Source organism: Artibeus jamaicensis, unplaced genomic scaffold, assembly GCF_021234435.1.
Source record: "Artibeus jamaicensis isolate MK-2021 breed Jamaican fruit bat unplaced genomic scaffold, CSHL_Jam_final contig_685, whole genome shotgun sequence".
Classification (NCBI taxonomy): Eukaryota; Metazoa; Chordata; class Mammalia; order Chiroptera; family Phyllostomidae; genus Artibeus; species Artibeus jamaicensis.
Window position 1 is genome coordinate 13,133,810 of NW_026521924.1, and position 18,616 is coordinate 13,152,425.

The 18,616-nt window shown below is 45.9% G+C and overlaps 1 protein-coding gene across 1 annotated transcript in view; it reads right to left on the reverse strand.

Annotated features, from left to right (window-relative positions):
• Positions 1–18,616, reverse strand: part of TMC2 (transmembrane channel like 2) — a 56,292-nt gene that overhangs the window by 5,506 nt on the left and 32,170 nt on the right. Inside the window, exons 13-17 of the mRNA XM_053671247.1 lie at positions 17,280–17,429; positions 14,993–15,121; positions 12,618–12,685; positions 11,606–11,845; positions 4,176–4,301 (exon numbers count right to left, since the gene is read on the reverse strand). Coding sequence (XP_053527222.1) covers positions 4,176–4,301; positions 11,606–11,845; positions 12,618–12,685; positions 14,993–15,121; positions 17,280–17,429 — 713 coding nt within the window. The remainder of the gene's footprint in view (positions 1–4,175; positions 4,302–11,605; positions 11,846–12,617; positions 12,686–14,992; positions 15,122–17,279; positions 17,430–18,616) is intronic.

Genomic DNA, 18,616 nt, shown 5'->3' on the forward strand with positions numbered 1-18,616 from the left:
TGTTCCCGCACCTCGTCTCCACCAGGCCTTGCCCTTCCTCCTAGTAAACAACCCATTTGTTAGGGAGGAACCGGGGGTCAGAGAGGATCGAGGGTTTCTGTGTGGCTACATTCCTCCCGAGGCTGCCTACAAGGGTCAGGCTTGGTGCCTGGGTTCCAGAACTTTCTTAGGGCGGGTCACAGGGCAGTCCAGGTTGTCATATCATGTCAGCCCTCCCTCATGCAGGACTAGAAGTAGAGGATGTTTGAAATTGAGGATGTGAGGAAATCTACCCATTTTGGAGAGCAATTCAGCACTCTCTAAAATGAACAAAGAAACGCGTCCCTATGACCCTGGAGGTCCATCCTAGAGAAACCCTCACAGGGAGACATACACGAGAGGCACCTCTGCAATGGCAAAAAAAGGGGAAATGACCAGATTCTGTCTGCAGAAAAATGAATAAACTGTGGTTCACTCATTCATACAATGGAACACAATAGAGGCATTAAAATCTGTGCTCGTGTACCCACATGGGTACATCCCCTAAACACAATGTTGAATGAAAAAGCTATGTGGTGTGAACCATTCATTAAAAAAACCCTTAAACTCAGAAAACAATGGTACATACACATGTGATAAAAAGTACCAAGTATGGAAATGATGAAAACTAATCAAAATAGTGGCTGCTTTTGGGGAGAGAGGAAGAGAGAAGAATTGGGTAGCACTTGAAGTATATTGGTGACATTTTATTTCTTTTAAAGAGACACAGAGCCCTGGCTGGTGTAGCTCAGTGGATTGAGCTCGGGCTTGCGAACCAGGCAATCCGGTTTGATTCCCAGTCAGGGCACATGCCTGGGTTGCAGGCTGGTTCCCTGCAGGGGATGCACGAAGGCAACCATACATTGATGTTTCTCTCTCTTTCTCCTTCCCTTCCCCTCTAAAGGTAAATAAATAAAAATTAAAAAAAAAAATAAAGAGACACAGATCTGGAGCAAATATTGCTAAGTTTTAACATCTAATCTTGCAATCATGTATGCGGTTGTGCTTTTCTGTTAGAAATATGTTATAATTTTATTTATTTATTTATTTATTTAAGTATTTTAATTTATTTTTAGAGAGATGGGAAGGGAAGGAGAAAGAGTGGGAGAGAAACCTCAATGTGTGGTTGCCTCTCATGTGTCCCCTACTGGGGACCTGGCCTGCCACCCAGGCATGTCCTCTGACTGGGAATCGAACTGGTGACCCTTTGCATCACAGGCCCGTGCTCAATCCACTGAGCTACACCAGACAGGGTGGAATATATTATAACTTTAAAAGATGTATGCTGAAAACAGGTATTTATAAAGAAGAAAACTAATATTTTCTCTAGTATTTTTTGTAATCCTCATCTGAGGACATGCTTATTGACTGCTAGAGAGAGGGAAGGGGAGGAAGGGGGGGAAGAAACATGCCTCTGTGCAACAAACCCAAAACCTAGGCACGTGCCCTGACCTGGAATTGAACCTGCAACCTTTCAGTTTCTGGGATGACACTCTAACTGAGCCACACTGGCCAGGGCTATTTTTGATGATGGTAATTCACATCCAGGGCCCTAGCTTCCTGCCTCTTTTTCCTTTCTTCCCTTGGCCCTTCCTCGAGCATTCCTTGTTTGCCTCCACTGCCCTAGGCATGGGGCTGGTATTGGGGATACAAAAATCATCAGACCAAGACTTCCGCCAAGATGGAGGCAAAGGTGGAAGCACGGTGCCTTCTCACACAACCAAGTTTAAAAACAACAAAATTTTAGCAACAAAAACACACCAAACTACAGAAAATTGAACTACACGGAAGTCTGACAACAACAAACCATTCAGTCAAACTGGTAAGAGGGGCAGAGCCAGCAGCAGAGCAGGGTCGGGCAGGAAAGATCCACCAGACCAACCCAGGTGCGAGACCCAGGTGCGCCAGCAGCCATGGGCAGATCCCAGGTGTGGAGAAGCAGATGGACCCACTGAGGGCTGACCACGGTCACACATTCGAGAGCAGATAAACCGATGAAGGAGTGAGCAGTGAGGTGGACCGTGCAGGCCCCAGTGGCGGGAAGTGGCAGAGGGGACTGCCATTGTCCCTCTCCGACCCCGCCCCCACATACAGCATCACAAACCAGCCACCTGGGTGGCCCCGCCCTGGTGAACAACTAAGGCTCCGTTCCTCATACGTAACAGGCACGAACAGATCAAAACATGGCTCAAGAACAACTCAGAGCCCCAGAGCCAATAAATCTAAGTGATGAAGAAACAGCTAAACTTTCAGATGCACAGTTCAAAACACTGGTGATCAGGATGCTCACAGAACTGGTTGATTTTAGTCACAAATTAGAGGAACATATGAAGGCTAAACTAATTGAAATGAATGGAAATGCACAGGAAACCAAGAGTAATGGAAAGGAAACTGGGAATCAAATCAAAGGAGTGGATCAGAAGGAAGAAAAAAATGACCAAACAGAAAAGGATGAAGAAACAAAAATTTTTTTAAAATGAGGAGAGGCTTAGGAACCTTCAGGACATCTTTAAACATTCCAACATCCGAATTATAGGAGTACCAGAAGGGGAAGAGGAACAGCCACAAGTGGAAAACTTATTTAAACAAATAATAAAGGAGAACTTTTCCATTCTGGCAAAGGAAATAGACTTCCAGGAAATCCAGGAAGCTCAGAGAGTTCCAAAGAAGTTGGACCCAAGAAGGAACACACCAAGGCACATCATCATTACATTAGCCAAGATTAAAATGAAGGAGAGAATCCTAGAAGCAGCAAGAGATAAGGGGACAGTCACCTACAAAGGAGTTCCCATCAGACTGTCAGCTGATTTCTCAAAAGAGACCTTACAGGCAAGAAGGGGCTGGAAAGAAGTATTCCAAGTCATGAAAAGCAAAGACTTACAACCAAGATTGCTCTATCCAGCAAAGCTTTCATTTAGAATGGAAAGACAGATAAAGTGCTTCTCAGGTAAGATCAAATTCAAGGAGTTCATCATCACCAAGCCCTTATTATATGAAATGTTAAAGGAACTCACCTAAGAAAAAGAAGATAAAAAAGATGAACAGTGAAAGAACAGCAAACTCACAGTTATTAACAACCACACGTAAAACAAAAGCAAACTAAAAGGACAGCTAGATCAGAAGCAGAACCATAGAAATGAAGATTACGTGGAGGGTTAACAACAGGGAAGTGGGAGAAGGAGAGGGGGAGAGGGGGGAGAAGGTACAGAAAATAAGTAGCATAGACGGTAGGTAGAAAATAGATAGGGGGGAGGGCAAGAATATATGGGAAATATAGAATCTAAAGAACTTGAGACACATGGTCATAAACTAAAGGGGGGAATGGTGAGGGAGGGGGTGTGCAGGGTGGAGGGGAATGAAGGGGGGAAATAGAACAACTGTAATGGCATAATCAATAAAATATATTTTAAAAAATCATCAGACCCACCCGCTGCCCTTGGGGTTTCTAAGTCTTTGAGAGGGACAGTGATGAATGAATGCACTAGATATTTTAGGGCACAGGGTACTCTGAGGAGAAGTCCCATGGACCCTGCCAGGGACAGGCTGAATCAGCTCCTTAGCTTTCTCGGAGACTAAGAGCCCAGAGGTCTTTGATATTTCCTGTGACTGGTTAGGAGGGTGTTGCAGACACCATCAGCACCCACCCATATTTATTGGCCCCATTCTTTCAGTGTGCTCCCCAAAAGACTTGCAACTGCTAGTACTTCTCTACCCTTGTACCTGAAGCTTCCCCTGCAGCCCGCTCCCTAGAAACTGTTCTACCCAGGAACATGGCTGACCCCCACTGCCCTGCAGTGAACCAACACAGTTCTCCTCCCATGATTCCCAGCAGCACTCAGCCAGGGACTGATGGGAGCTGGTACACAAATGCTGCAGATCCCTCGCTCTTGAGCAGAGTTAGTCTGAAGCACATTGTTTTCCAGGGTTCTCCAGCAGGTCTAAAGTCATCCCAGGGACAATAAAGCAGCTTCCTGTCCCTTCTGCCTGTCTTCCCTACCCTTGTTCCCCAAAAAGCTACTTGCATTTGAATCTTTGTCTCAGGATCTGCTTCTGGGAAATCCAGACTAAGAAGGTGAGAAGGAAGGACCTACTAAGTAAGTCTGAACTGCAAAGGGGAGGTTTCCGTGAGGCAGAGCCATGAGCCTTGGCTAACTTACAACATCAGCAGGATGGCTGGAATGATCAGGCCTGGATTGGCCAGGAACGCAAAGATCTTGCCCAGGAAGGTTGGGAAGTCGTTTTCAACGGTCTCTTGGATGACATCATACATTCTGTTTTTCCCACTGGAAAGAAGAAGACACATTGTGGCTGCAAAGCTCACCTGGCACGTGACTGTGTGCACACACCCCCTCCCCACCCCCTCCAGCAGGTCCAAAGCTGCCTTTCACCACTGCTTTGGAAGAACTGGAGCTCTGGTCCGAATGGACAGCAAGTAAAAAATGCCGCACAGGGGGCTGCCATTTTGGCTGGGGATTGTAGCTGGGTCAGCACTCTGGCTTCCCAGCTCCTCATCCTTAGTACCTCACAGCTTCTCAGGCTACATTGGTCTCCTGTGTCTGACATCTTATGGGCTTTTGCCTACTCTCACAGGAGACTGATGTAGCTCTGATCTGAGCCCAGCACAGAGCTTCGCCTGCACAGAAGTAGTTCTCCAGAGGCTGATGTGATGGATGGACAACTTCACGGTGCCTCTCAAACACACCTGTAATCAGTCTTCAGATTACAATTCCAGGAGATAGGATGATGGTAATTCAAATGCATTCTCAGGGGTAATGCAAACCCCTGACCCACACTTTACAGAAGAGAAAAATGAAGCTTCTAGCTGTGACATTTTGGAGGGCACTACTAATTTGACAGTCCTGTGCTGCTTGCTGACTTCCACAAATGCTTGCCCAGAGACAGCTGCCCACTGCTGGCTTTTGGCTGGTAGTTTTGGCACCAAAGAGTGGACTTCAGGGTTTAAAATTCCTGGTTTAAATATTTGTTCCTCTATTTATTAACTGTGAAACATCATGGATAATTTACTTATTTTCTTTTTGGCCTATATTCATGCCCTTACTCTCCCCATTAGAGCTGTACTGTCCAAAGTGGCTATTAAAAATGCAATTAGCCCTGGCTGGTGTGGCTCAGTGGATTGGGCACCTGCCTGCGAACCAAGGGGTCACTGGTTCGATTCCCGGTTAGGGCACATGCCTGGGTTGTGGGCCAGGTCCCCGGTTGGGGATATGCAGGAGACAGCCACACATCAATGTTTCTCTCCCTCCATCCTTCCTTTCTCCTTTCTCTAAGAATAAATAAAATCTTTAAAAAATGCAATTAAAATTATTTAAAGTTAAAGAAAATTTAATTTCTTAGTCACACATTTCAAGTGCTCAATAGTCATGTTACTAGTAGCTACTCTATTTAAAGAGCAGATATAGACTTTTTCATCATATAGAATATTGTCTTGGACAGCGCTGCCTCTAGAGGTTTGATATCTTCGGGCAAGATACTGAAAATCTCTAGGCCTTCATTTCCACATCTGTATAATATGGTATTATAATAATAGCGTTTCCCTCAGGATATTGTTACAAATGCCTATAAAACGTTGAGTATGAGTGCTGTCAAATTACAGGTGCCCTCCGAAATGAAGCTAGAGCTTCGGTTTTCTCTTCTGTAAAGGGGGTTGGCAAATAATGGCCCATGGACCAAAGTTGGCTTGCTACCTGCTTTCATATGGTGTAAGGGCTCAGAATGGCTTTTGGGTTTTTAAATGGTTGGAAAGATAGCAAAAGAAGAATCATATTTTTGTGACACATAAAAGTAGAAGTATGAAATCCAAATTCAGTGCCCGTAAATAAGTGTTCTTGGTGCACAGCCACGATCCTCCATTTGCACGTGGTCTCTGGCTGCTTTTGTGCTCTGCCGGCAAACGGGGACTGTTGCGTCCGAGACCACTGCAGCAGGCCGGCCAGCACAGTACACGCCGCCGTGATGCAGTTATAACATGACCACATTCCAGGTGCCGTGCATCTCGCCACCATCTCACACTGATTATTACTTTTTAACTGCCAGTGCATGCCCACAATGCAAAAACAAGAAAAGGAAAGTGGACCTCGAATATTATGCTCTTAAGTCACAGTCAAGGGTAGACTACTTTGTCATTGGATTATGATATTTTAGATGATGTATTAGTTTTCAGTGTCTGCTTTCACAAATGACCACCTTGGTGGTTTAAAACAATACAAACTTATTCTCTTGCAGTTCCAGAGGCCAAAAGTCTGAAATAGTTCTGATGGGCCGAAACCACGGTGCTGGCCGGGCTGTTCTCCCTCCCAAGGGAGGTTCAAGGAAGACTCTGTTTTCTTGCCTTTCTTCAGCTTCCAGAGCTCCATCCCTTGCATCCCTCGGTTTATAGCTCCTTCCTTCCTGCATCTTCACAGCCAGCAGCACAGAATCTCCAGATTTCTCTTTGCTTCCACAACCACATCATTTCTCATTTTAAGGACACTTATCAGGACACTTGTGGTTTAAGGTACACCTGGGTAATCTCCCTATCTCAGGATCCTTAAATGAATCACACTGACAAATGTATCTTTTGCTTTATGAGGGTAACACCACAGGTTCCATGGATTAGGACCTGGGGAGCCATTATTCAGCCACCACATCTGCTCTGTGGCGCCCAAGGATTCACATTCCTTGCGCCTGTAAAATACGCTCACCAGCATCCCTACATCTCCAAAGTCAATCCACCAAAATCTCATCTAAATACCATCAGCTTGCAAGTCCCAGATCTCATCATCTAAATCAGGGATAGCTCAGACTCTGGGTAGGATCCACCTTGAGGCAAAATCTCTATCTGTGGACTTGTGAAACTAAAAAACAAGTTGTTTACTCCCAAAACATAACAATGGGTCAGCCTAGAGATAACGGTTATAGATATTCTCTTTCCAAAAGGGAGAACATAGGAGGGAGAAAGGAATCACCAGTTCCCAACAGTTCTGAAATTCTATTAGGTTTCAAAGGCCTAAAAGTAACCCTCTGGGCTCTTGGCTCTCCCTCTGAACCCGCATCTCTGCCTCCAGGACCAGAACTCTGCCTCACAGTCATCCTTCCTTTTTCTTGAAGAGTAGCTTTCATTTCAAGCAAATAGACTTCATCAGCCTGTTAACTGCCTGAAACAATTTTGGAGTCCAACAGCTTTCCTTTATTTCATCTCTCCTTTGTCCCTTTCAGCCCAAGTCGGTAGTGTCACTGCTCACAAATCATTCTCAGATGCCTGGTGGGTCTTCCATGAAAGCTGTGGGAATTCACTCCATTAGACAAGAAGGTCCTACATAGATCTTTCCTGGATAAATCTATCTCTGTTTCTGGCTTCTGCTGAGATGACTAGGAGGGTCTGAGTCACGTGCTTAAAAGAACCTCCGGTGCCAACGAATCTTTAGATCCTTTGATTCCTCAGAAGCATGAGCAAACGTTGTACAGTGTCCCCTCTGGCTTTCTTTTTAGAGCATGTGTTCCTTCCAGTGAGTCTGTTTTTGATGTCTTTTGCAATTAAGATAGACTGGGACTTTTCAAAACCATCAGTCCTGGTTCCTTTTGCTTATCGATTCTTTCTTCAATGTATCTGTTTCTTCTCACATTTTAGTATAAACAGCAAGAAACAAGACTGCACCTTCAATACCGGGCTTAGAAAGCTCAGTGAGATAGCCAAGTTCATTATTTACAGCGTCAGCTTTCCATACAACTGTTAAGATGTATCCATCTAGGTGTCTGTCTCTGTATAGTAAAGATCCCTTCTCTCCAGTTTCCAATGTCATGTTCCTCATCGACCAGTGGTGAAGAAATTAAATTGTGTTCGATGGCAGGAGCTAAGGAAATGTATCCAGAGAAAATAAATGCGTTTAAGACTTTCAGAGTTTCCAAGAAGAACAGGTGCTTGAATGATTGAGGTCAGTGAGAGCAATGTCCTACTGAACAACCAGGCAAACAATTTCAAGCGGTTTCCCTTGTTTTTTGATGAGTCAATAGACAGTGCTGATGCCGCTCAGGTGTCTACTTGAGGATTAATGCCAAGTGTGAAGTCGATGGAGAATTACCTTCTGTGAATATTCTGTGTGGAACAAATACAGGTGAAATTTCCTCAAAGAAATGGAGAAAACACGAGTTCAGAACAACCGAGTTAAGTGGGATCTCCTATGATGCGCTATAGCTGATAATGGTCACCACGCATGTAGACCAACCAATATGCTGTACACCCGAAACTAATACAAACTATACTGAATGTCAACTGTAACTGACAAATTAAAGAAATGTAATAGCAAATAACAAAATACATGGCAAGAAGAAGAAGGCTTAGATGGACAAATTCACAAAGCTTGTGAAATTGCAGGTGTGTCCAGACTACAGTTATTCATTGTCATTCATCTGTCGATAATTTTTGGAAAATATCTGAATCTTCCAAGTGCAACTGAACCACCAGTGTCAATGGTGAACTCCATTTGCTCTCATGACCTAATAATTTTCATATCTGTACATTTTTGTTCAAATAAAAGCTGAACATCTTGACTTGTCACCACTCAGCAGTTCAATGGCGTAGCAGTAAGTGGCAAAGGTCTCTGGCATTTCTTTTCTATGGTGGTGGCTGTGTTGCCACAGCCGGTACAGTGATGGATCCGGGCAGCAAAGGCGGCGATCTGGGCCGCACACTTAACCTTTGATGGTAAATAACAGTAACTTTGAACTTCTACCAATGGAAATATTATCACCACCTCCCCTCAAACACAATTCCATTCTTTCACTGGCAGACCTGTCTTACAGAAAATTATACTCTATTATTATCATAATTTGCATTTTGTCAATTAAAACTTTGTGTTCATTTGTTTCTTTCTTATGTATGTAAGTATCTACATAATAGTCTGTTTTTGTCTCTTGATCCCCAAAGCCTAAGTTATTTACCATCAGGCTTTTTTCAGAAAAGGTCAGCCGATCCCTGCTGTAGATAATGCCTCCCAGCTCACAGCACTGCTAGGGGTACGAGCTACTCCCGACTTAGGCGGGGCTCCGGCTGAACAAACTTGTGTGCACGCCTCACTCTGGATTGGCACTCTACTCCCCTGAGTACTGTACAAGTAATGACACACTAAATCCTCAAAGCAATCCTGCGAGGCAGGCCCTCACATTATTTCCCTCTTATAGCAATGACCTTGGTTTAGGAAGCTAAGTAACTTGCTCCAGATGACCGAGCTGGCAAATGACAGAGCTGGCTCTAGAGCCTATGCTCTAAATGAGAGGGTTGGCAATTTTTTTAAAAAGGGCTTGATAATAAAGATTTTAGGTTTTGTGAGCCAGAAGAGCTCTCTTGGAAGTGCCCGATTCTGCTGTTGTAGCAAGAAAGCAGCCATGGCTTATGTGTAAGTAAACAGGGGCGGCGTGTTCCAGTAACACTGTATTTGCAGGTGGGGGTCTGCACTGGTCCGTGGGCTATAGTTTACCAATCCCGATGTTTACCTATATGTTGTGCATCACCGCCCATCACTCATTTATGTTGCCTGCCTGGATCTGATCCAAACTCTAAGTCCTTCCATACCAAAGGTGAGGTGGGGGCTCTAGTTTAAGCATAGACTGTAAACAAGGTGTTCTTCTGTTCTAGAGAGTGGCTGTAAAGCAGTGAGAAAGGAAGCAAAGATCACATCCTCATGGAGCTTACGTCCCGGTGGGGGAGACAGACAACAAACTAAATAGGCAGAAGGAATGGCATGCAGGATGTTGATAAGGAGCTGTAAGCAGAAACAAATTTAAGTGTGTGTGCATGTGTGTGTGACATTTTAGTTAGCGTCTCCAGGGACAGCCTCACTGAAAAGGTGACCTTTGCGTAAAGACCTGAAGGAAGTGAGAGGACAGCTGTGAAAATATCTAAGGAATGAGCATTCCAGCTGTTGATGGGATTTGATCAGAAGAGTGACAGGAAGGAGGTGCAACCAAATCGCCTTCTGGGTTCCGTTTTCAGGTCCCTCCCCCTGCCGTCTGGGTGGAAGCTGTCAGGGCCTCTCAGGGTAGGGATGGAGCAAGGGTGGGCAGATGGTGGGGGCTGGGCATGGCACAGGCCCACCCACTGGCCTCCTGCCTGGGACAGGTGGGGCAGCCTGAGCAAAGTGGCCCTGGTGTTTGCACCCAGAGCCCAGGCCGTCTGACCTTGCTCAGGAAGGCTCCCCTGATTTGTACCATGTGGCTCTCCCTTCAGCCTGGCATTCTAGGCCTTCTGCAGCTTAGCATGTTCTTTCACACTAGATCTAGCCCCACTTTCCTTCTGCCTGAACCTCGGTTCATCCAGATGATAGTCCGCTATGGGCACTCTGCTAATGCCTCCTCTGAGCGTCCATGGCACTCACCATGGGCACTGACCACAGGGCTTTACCTAGCCACGTCCTTTACAACTGGGAATGCCAGATCAGATCTCCCAAAGTGAGCTGATCCCCACCAGGAGCCAGGGCAGGGGCTAGCCAGGGGCGCACAGTTTAAGGGAGGCATTCACCCTCAGGGCCGTGCAAGTGCAGGGGCGTCTCTCTCCCGCCCTGGATGGGTGTGTGTGAAGAAAGGGTTTGTGGCCAGTAAAGACGAAATCACTGGCTTGCACACTTTACCTTATTACAAAATTCTTTCAGGCCTTCGGTAAAGGAGCACGCATCAAGCATTTCTAAGTGAGAAGGTGGCAGACAAAGGGGGTACCATGTTCCAAACAGCTTTGACCACAGACCCCTTTTTGTGGAGTGGAGAGAGGGCTTTGGTTTTGAGGGCCTCGTGTTTAGAAAGAGAGCGGTGGATACACATTACCTCTCAATCCACCTCCTTACGAAATTATCCCTTTATACAGTGTCCAGTCTTCTAAACTAGTCTGACTTACCCCCTGAACCTACAGCGCTGACAAACTCTCCAGAGATCGTGGGGACTGTCAAGAGTCTCGGTAGCCACTTCACATCTGAAGGGCCTTTGTCCATATATGGTCATTTTATCTTCAGAATGTCCCCCCCACCCCACCCCCATTACATTACTCATCCTTCAGTAAGGTAATCCAGGGCAGGAGCTTATCTGTATGCTAAAAGGCTAGAACTGTGCTGTCCAGTACGGTAGCCATTAGCCACATGGGGTTATTTAAATTAAAATTAATTCAAATGAAAGAAAACTGGAAAGTCAACTATTCAGCCCCCATTTCAAGTATCCAACAGCTGTGTGGCTGGTGGCTACCGTATTGGATCATGCGCGCATAAAATACAGGGTCTAACACAAATAATGCCCCTTTTATCACATAATCATAAGCATGTAATTCTGTAACATAACAATATCACACTCAAGCACACCCTGTGACATTTTAGGTGAAACGTTCAAATTGCTGTTCACCTCGCGTGAGACGTTCACGCACCGTAACAGCCTCACACTCAATGGCGTTACTTCTGCCAGACCCTGCATTTCCATCCTGCAGAAAACTGCTGAGCAGCACTAAGAATTTGCCCAAAGCACCATGGCCTTTCACAGGCTGATGTGACACCAGAACCGGAATTCGGAGCCAGGGCTCTCTGAGCAGGGGGTTTCGGGGGCGTCTCTAATGCACCTGAACGGCCCACAGTCGAAGGAGGGCGGCAGAGACATGATGGTGTAGGCCACCGGCAGGAGGCTGAGGAAGAGCACCAGCAGCAGGAGGCCCATGTAGAAGTTGTTGGATCGCGAGGCTTTGAACACACGTTCGTGGGGGACGTTGCTGCTCATCACTGCCCAGCACTGGAAGTACATGGAGGTCAGCAGGCGCAGCACGTTGATGCCCACCAGTCCCGGGGCATAAAAGGAGCCCATCCTGGAGGGGCAGAAACCACACACCTGGTTGGCCCGGCAGCAGGAGAGGGGAGGGAAGGATGACAGGAGGAAATGAGATTAATGGGTTAGGGCCAGGGGGCGTCACTGCTTTCTCTGCAGGTCCTGGGAAGGGGCTTCCTACTTAGCCAGGACATTTATCACCAAACCATAGCCATTCATTCCTCAGGAGGAGGAGACACTCTCAGCATTACTGCCTCACCACCAGGCATCTAGCAAATTCTGTGGCCTCCTGCCAGTCTCCCCATGGTTTCCCTAAAGTAACACTGCTGCCCAGAAAAATATTTGAAAAATTCTTAAACTAAGAGAGTTGGATACTGACTTGCATCCAGCCATTGGCATCTTGAAAGTTGCAGCTGAAGTTGTGTGACCTCCTTGAACTCCCTTCTCAAAGGAGGAAGTCCCTCCATTTATCATTCTTCGTCTCTGCTTTTTGTCCTCCCTCCCTCCTTCTTGCTTTTCCCTCCATCCCTCCTTTTTCCTTTCTTCCTGCTTCTCTCTCTCCTCCTTCTGTCCCCCCTCTTCTTTCTATTTTCCTCTCCTTCCCTCCCTCTGGCCACGGTAGCCCAGGGGTGGGGCAGACACCGTCCTGGTTCTCATCTAGTCCCGTCATCCAGTTTTCGTGTGAAGGAAGGGAGCGCAGACAGGCCAGATGGTTTTTTCCAGCCCCTCCCCGCTAACGGAGAGGCCAGGCCTGGGATTCCAGTTTTGTGACTCCCCGAATGAGGCGATGCCAGGCATGCTGGCTAACTCACCAGATCATTCCTTGGTTGAAGATCAAACCAAGCACGTTCCCACTAATGTCAAACTCAGCATATGAAGGCTCAAGAAACAGAGAGAGAGAGAAGACATGTTAGATGGTGTCACCCAGACCCTGCTCCCAGCAGACTGTCTCAGCCAGGGCCACTCCGTCCCAAAGGGCCTGCTCTGTGGCCAGAGAGGAACTTTAGATTCTGAGCTTTACCTCCTTAATGTGTTTTTAAGTTTTAAAGAAACATTTTGAAGTTCTCAAAGTTGAAACTTTTTTCAAGTAAAGAAACGCGAGTTTTTATCTTTTAGGGCCTGTAGGCTGACCGTGTGCTCTTGGGAGTATGCTCGTTCCCAAGAGAACATTTTATCCATGCTCTTGTCTGAAATGTACCTTGAAATTATAATGAAAGAGTAACTCTAATAAATAATGAAATGCAAATAATTAAATGAGAAGTCAAATGAAAGCTTAAAAAACCCCAAATAAACAGATCACTGCTCTACTTCTCTTTCCGCCTTCTCGTCTTTCTCTGGTCTAAGAGTGTTCATGGAGAAGAGCTCCGCCGGATGCATGTTTTCAGTCTAACTCTCATTTTCAGAGTTTGGGAGGTTTGTGAAGCATTTGAAAGAATACGAATCTGTGAGCACCGAGTCAGGGGTCTTCATGAAACCTGTTTAAACCTATTTTCCCATTTGTCTTCCAGGTGTGGCAATAAGAGGTTACAGGGGTGAGAGAAGGAGGGAGGGGGAGTAGGAGAGAAAAGGAGGAAGGTCAGGCAAGTGTGAGCCAAGGGAGGAAGCAGCATAATCCGAACACAGGAAGATTAAATCCTGGGAATTTAAGATTTATCGTTTTAAAATATTTTTTAAGGCCCTTTATCTACTGGGTTTCATATATTGCTTAGAAAAATCTGACTCACCCCACGATGTTATATTCTCTGTTTTCTTTGATAATATATTTATATATGTATATATTTGATGATATATTTATATATGCTTCCTTTGAAAAATTCATGATTTCATTTTTTGATGTTTAAAACTTTCATTCACCTATAATTTATTTATTTAGGTAAAATGGGTGAGAGAGATAGCGCCCCTTCCAGTGGTTGACCAGTTGTCTCATCTCATTTGTTATATAATCCTTCACCTCCCCACTGGCACGAAAATCTCCCTTTATCATAAATTAAATTCCCATACAGATTGTACCTTTCTGTTCTACTCATTGCCAAGTTTGTTTATCCTGCAAGACCAGTTTTAGTTATTGTAGCTTCATAGTGTGTTTTAACATAAGGGTAGGTCTAGTCCCTTTCATTCGGTTGGTTTAAAATATTTGCCAGCCACTTCCACATGTTGATTTTTTAAAGAAACTTTAGTATTATTTTGGGATCTTGTTGAACTTATAAATTAATTTGAGGGCAATGACACTGTAGCAATGTCATGACATAAAGAGCCCATTTTCTTTGAGAACAAGGTTCTGCACCCCTGTTCTCAGGTAAGATTACAAAGTTCCCCCTCCCCCAGCTGAGGAGGAGTTGAGAAAACCTATGTAAAACTGTGGCTGGTGGCTAAAAGAAGAAAAATATGACAGAGACTTATACCTGGACCCTCACCTGGGCCAGATACCCTGCTGCATGCCGGGTGAAGATGACATAGTAAAGAAGATATGGAACTCAGTGAAGGGGGAGGTCTCTCCCAGGACCAGTAACCACTGGGTGGGTGAGTCAGGGGTTCTGGGAGAGGCACTCACAGGACAGATGAGGCCAGAGGTTCTGTCAGATCACAGAAGGCTTCTAGGGAAAGGAAACAACACACAGAATGAGCAGCTTCCCAGGTAGGTGGGGAAGAGCAGTAACTCAGGTAGAGAATAAGAGTGAAGGAGATTTGTCAAAGCACAATCCAGGAGACAGAACCAATGGTTATTATGTTCTTGGTGTGTTTCAGGAATATCTGAAACATTCACATCCATGTCTGCCCTACCCTGCTCCAGGATTTCATTAGGGCTTGAAAAATTAGGAACTACCATTTTCCCATTATCACTCTCACTGTTCCTGTGGCTTGCACAGTGTGGACGTGGAAGCCTGGGGTCCTTCGTCTTCCCTAAGGAGAGGGGATGCTGCTTCAGCATTTCTCTACCAGCCATCTGCTCAGCAATGAAGCATGTGGTCCACCCTTCCCAAGGTCAAACGCCTCCTTCTCCCAGATAAGGTCATGTTGATTGCATTGGGAAAAGGCAGATAGGACACTCAGAGGTAATACACACGAAACACTTTTCTACTTTGCAAAGCTGAGACTGGCATTAAGCAACTAAAGAAATGCATCTGTCTCTATCCCAGAGGACAGTCCAGACAACTTTCTGCAGAATGTCCGTGAGACGGGGACCTACAAATCCAGCCTCCAGGTCCCAGCACCAGCAGTAGTTCATGAAGCGGACAAAACAGGCCCGCAGGAAGTCCCCCACCAGGATGGTGATGTATGTTACCAGCATGTCAGACACCGTCAGCCTCATGAATTCCTGCAAGGAGGAGCACAGAGAAAGGGGGTGGTCAGGGCTGGACCGTGCCCACTTCTCCCAACTGACTGCAGCCACACAAACCCTCCCCCACCCACCCATATTCTTCTCTTTGAACCTCCAGTTCTTGTGGGGGCAGAGTGGTGGTGGTAGAGAGCAAGGACCCAGGCTTTGGAAAACATTTATATAGGTCTCACCTCTATAATTACTAGTTGTATTGCTTTGCCAGTCTCTAAACATCTTGAAGTTAATATTAACCTTGCAGGGTTAATAGGAAGCTTAGTGATTATGTATGCAAATTGCCTGGCATGCTGGCAATACCCAATGCTTGGTAGTTATCAGCACTTTTTCACAGATACAGGATCTGAAGGCTCACCCCTTCCTTTCCCCGCCTGCTCTGGAACACCAGCTGCCCCAGCTAAGACTGAATCTGGTCCTTGTCACTGAGGACAACAGCTGGCTCTTCACTTCTGGCTAATTGGATTTTTTTATTATAGAGAGAAAATAACACAGGTTTTTCATAGAGGCACATAGAGGAAGAGGCAAAAACAAAAGAACGAAGATTGTTCTTCTTTGTAGAGTGTATATAATTTATTATTTTTTGGAGGGATTTAAAGAACTGCCAGATGTCATTGCAACCTAAAGACATCTAGTAGATTTGGAATTCCTAGGGGGTACAAGGTCCACTTTATTCATTCTTGTATCCTCCAAGAGAATTATTAAACTTCTGCAGAATGAACAACTGATGAGTGTTTGGGGTTATTCCTGAGTGAGAATTCAGGTTAAGGCTCTAGATATTTATTTATCTTTAAGAGAAGGGAAGGAGAGAGGGAGAGAAACATCAATGTATGGCTTCCCTCATTCCCCTCTCATCCACTGAGCTACACCAGCCAGGGCCTAAGTGTTTTCATAGACAGCCCAGCATGTGTCAGGTCCCCACTCTGCACAGTGATCCTCTGAGGCCTGGGGAGGACGCAGTGGAGGACACCAGTGAGTGGGACAGAGTGCCACCGACCTGTCATTACCAACGAGCTCAGAAGGAAACAAGCTTCCATCAGTGATGGGAACAGCAATGGGCATCAGAGAGGAGGGCAAGAAGGATGCCTCCCAAGGATGTGAGGCAGCAAATGAGAGACTCTATAGGAGAATAATCCAAAAGAATCATGTAGGTAATGAACTCTCTTTGGCCTTCCAAAGAGGATGGGTTTTATTGACCTGAAGATTCATTCTCTGTTTATACATTGTGATGGGTTGAAAGCAGGAGCTGAGGAAGCTCAGTGGCTCTACACACTGAAGAGAAGGAGGCTTTGAAGAGCATGGGGAGTTTGGACTGGGGGAGGCAAGAAATGGTGAGTCTGAACCCTCCATGAAAGGAAGGGAGACAGGCAGAGGGGAGAAAAGGCCCCAGGATCCCATGGGAAAGAACAGATATTTCTCCCTGCAGGACTAGCCAGTTGGGAACCTGCAGGCGGTGTTCAGTGGCGTGTGTGATGGAATTCCTTCCTTTGTTGTGTACTCTATTGTCCTCAGTTAAACACACTGTTGCCTGGTGCTCTATGTGAGTGGATTCTTCAGGGGACCCGTGAAAAGGTCGTAAACTCTGCATCTCAGTGGGGTGATGGATGAATAGAAACCCCATGCAAAGAAATGGAGGCGAGGAAAAGAAGGCAGCTGATGCCCGTGTTACCTGTGAATACTTCAAGGTTCTGCCCACAAAGGCAAAGAACGCTAGGCTTTGAGGTCTACCTCATGCACGTTACGGAACAGTGGGGAGACTGGTAAGAGGGGATAGTAGCTGTCAATTTTTGAGACTTAAATTCAATGAAAACCACTAATTCTCTTTACAGAAAAATGCACAGAAGAATGCACATACACAAAAAGTCCTGCCTCCAATTTTTAGGAGTAATTATTCATGACTTCCAGGTGGAGAACCTGAGGCTTTCAGCAAAAAGTACAGTACCACTTTAAATAAATTGAAGTGGTATTAGATTGATGAATGAAACATATAGAGAAATTATGTGGGACACTGGAAAAAATGGGAAAGTGAGAAAGTAAGGAATACTAGCTGGATATTCTTGTGGCTTCAAAGTGGAAATGTCAAGGAAGAAATAAGAAGAACTGAGAACACAGATAACCTTTTCAGGAGAGCTGGGCTACTCACAATGCCCACGGCTGTCTCCCAGCAAGAGCCCCGGGGCACGTCAGCAGGGTGCAGGGGTGGCCGGGGGAAACTCTCGTTCCAACTGGAGGAGTTGTAATAGTTAAACAGAGTCCAGTGAGTGATGTTCTTTATTGTCTCTTCATTAGAAAGCTGGAAGAGAAGATGGCGATGAGGGTTGAAAGGAACCAGGGATGATCCTGCCACTTCCACAGGGACATCATTTAAAGCCAGAGCCTTACCACCTCATCTCTGCCCTACCCCTCAACAGAGTCTCCCCCAAAATGTCCTTGGGTCTTTTCCATGAAGTTATCTCCCATCCATCCATCCATTGTCCTCCCGTCTACCTGTTCATCTGTCCATCCACCCAATCATTCATTCTTCTTTTGAGAATAACTTATTGGGGTCTGTTCTGAGCAACTAAGGCAGTGGTGACACAGGAGCGAACAAGAGATGGGGCACTGCTCAGAAAGTTCACGGTCTAGTAGATGACAGAGATGAGTAGACCCTTGCAGAGTAGAGTGATGGAAAGAGCGATGGAAAAATTCTCTGGGGGTCCATGAAATTCACATCAGTCAATGGGGGCCACAGAAGACTTTCTGGAGGAAGAGGCACCTCAGTCACAACCTCAGGTAGATTAGTCAAACATGGGGAGAAGAGTGGACAGAAAGGTGGGGGAGAATTTTGCCCCGTGGAGAAAATGCGAGGCTTAGGAGAGTGGACCAGTCTACTGGGGTAGGAAGGAAGCCAGAGATGATGAAGAAGTGGTAGGCAAGGGCCATATCCAATCACTTCCATGCTTAGAACCTTCTAGTAGCTTTCCTGTTAATCTCAGGAAAAAGTTCATGCATCTCCATTATGAGGAGGGAGGAGTGAGGAAGAGGAGCATCGTCATCTGGGCCTTCCCCCCTTTTCATTTGTTCACTTCTTCCCCTCTGCTCTGTTGTCCAGCAATCCTGCAGTTCTCTGTTTGCACCAGCTGCCCCCTCAGCCTTTTCCAGTCTCCGCTAAGATTCCCCAGGTGGTTCTGGAGCCTCTCCTGCTCACTGCCCTGCTGCCCTGGGCTTGACCCCACAGAAGCACATCCTGCAGCATGAGTGAGTCTCTGTCCCCGCCCAGAGTGTGGACACCCTTGGGACAGGACTGAGTTCAGCTCTCTGTGTACCCTGAGGGCTTGACAGAGTGGGTGCTCCACAACCACCTGGTGAGCAGTGATGCAAGATCTCAGTGGACACTTACTTGGCTGGTAAACGCTTATGGCAGCTATGAAACAATAGGGGAAAGGCTGCAGGTAAAGTACGAAGGGTTCCAACCGAAGTGCGTATGATGTGAAAAAAGAC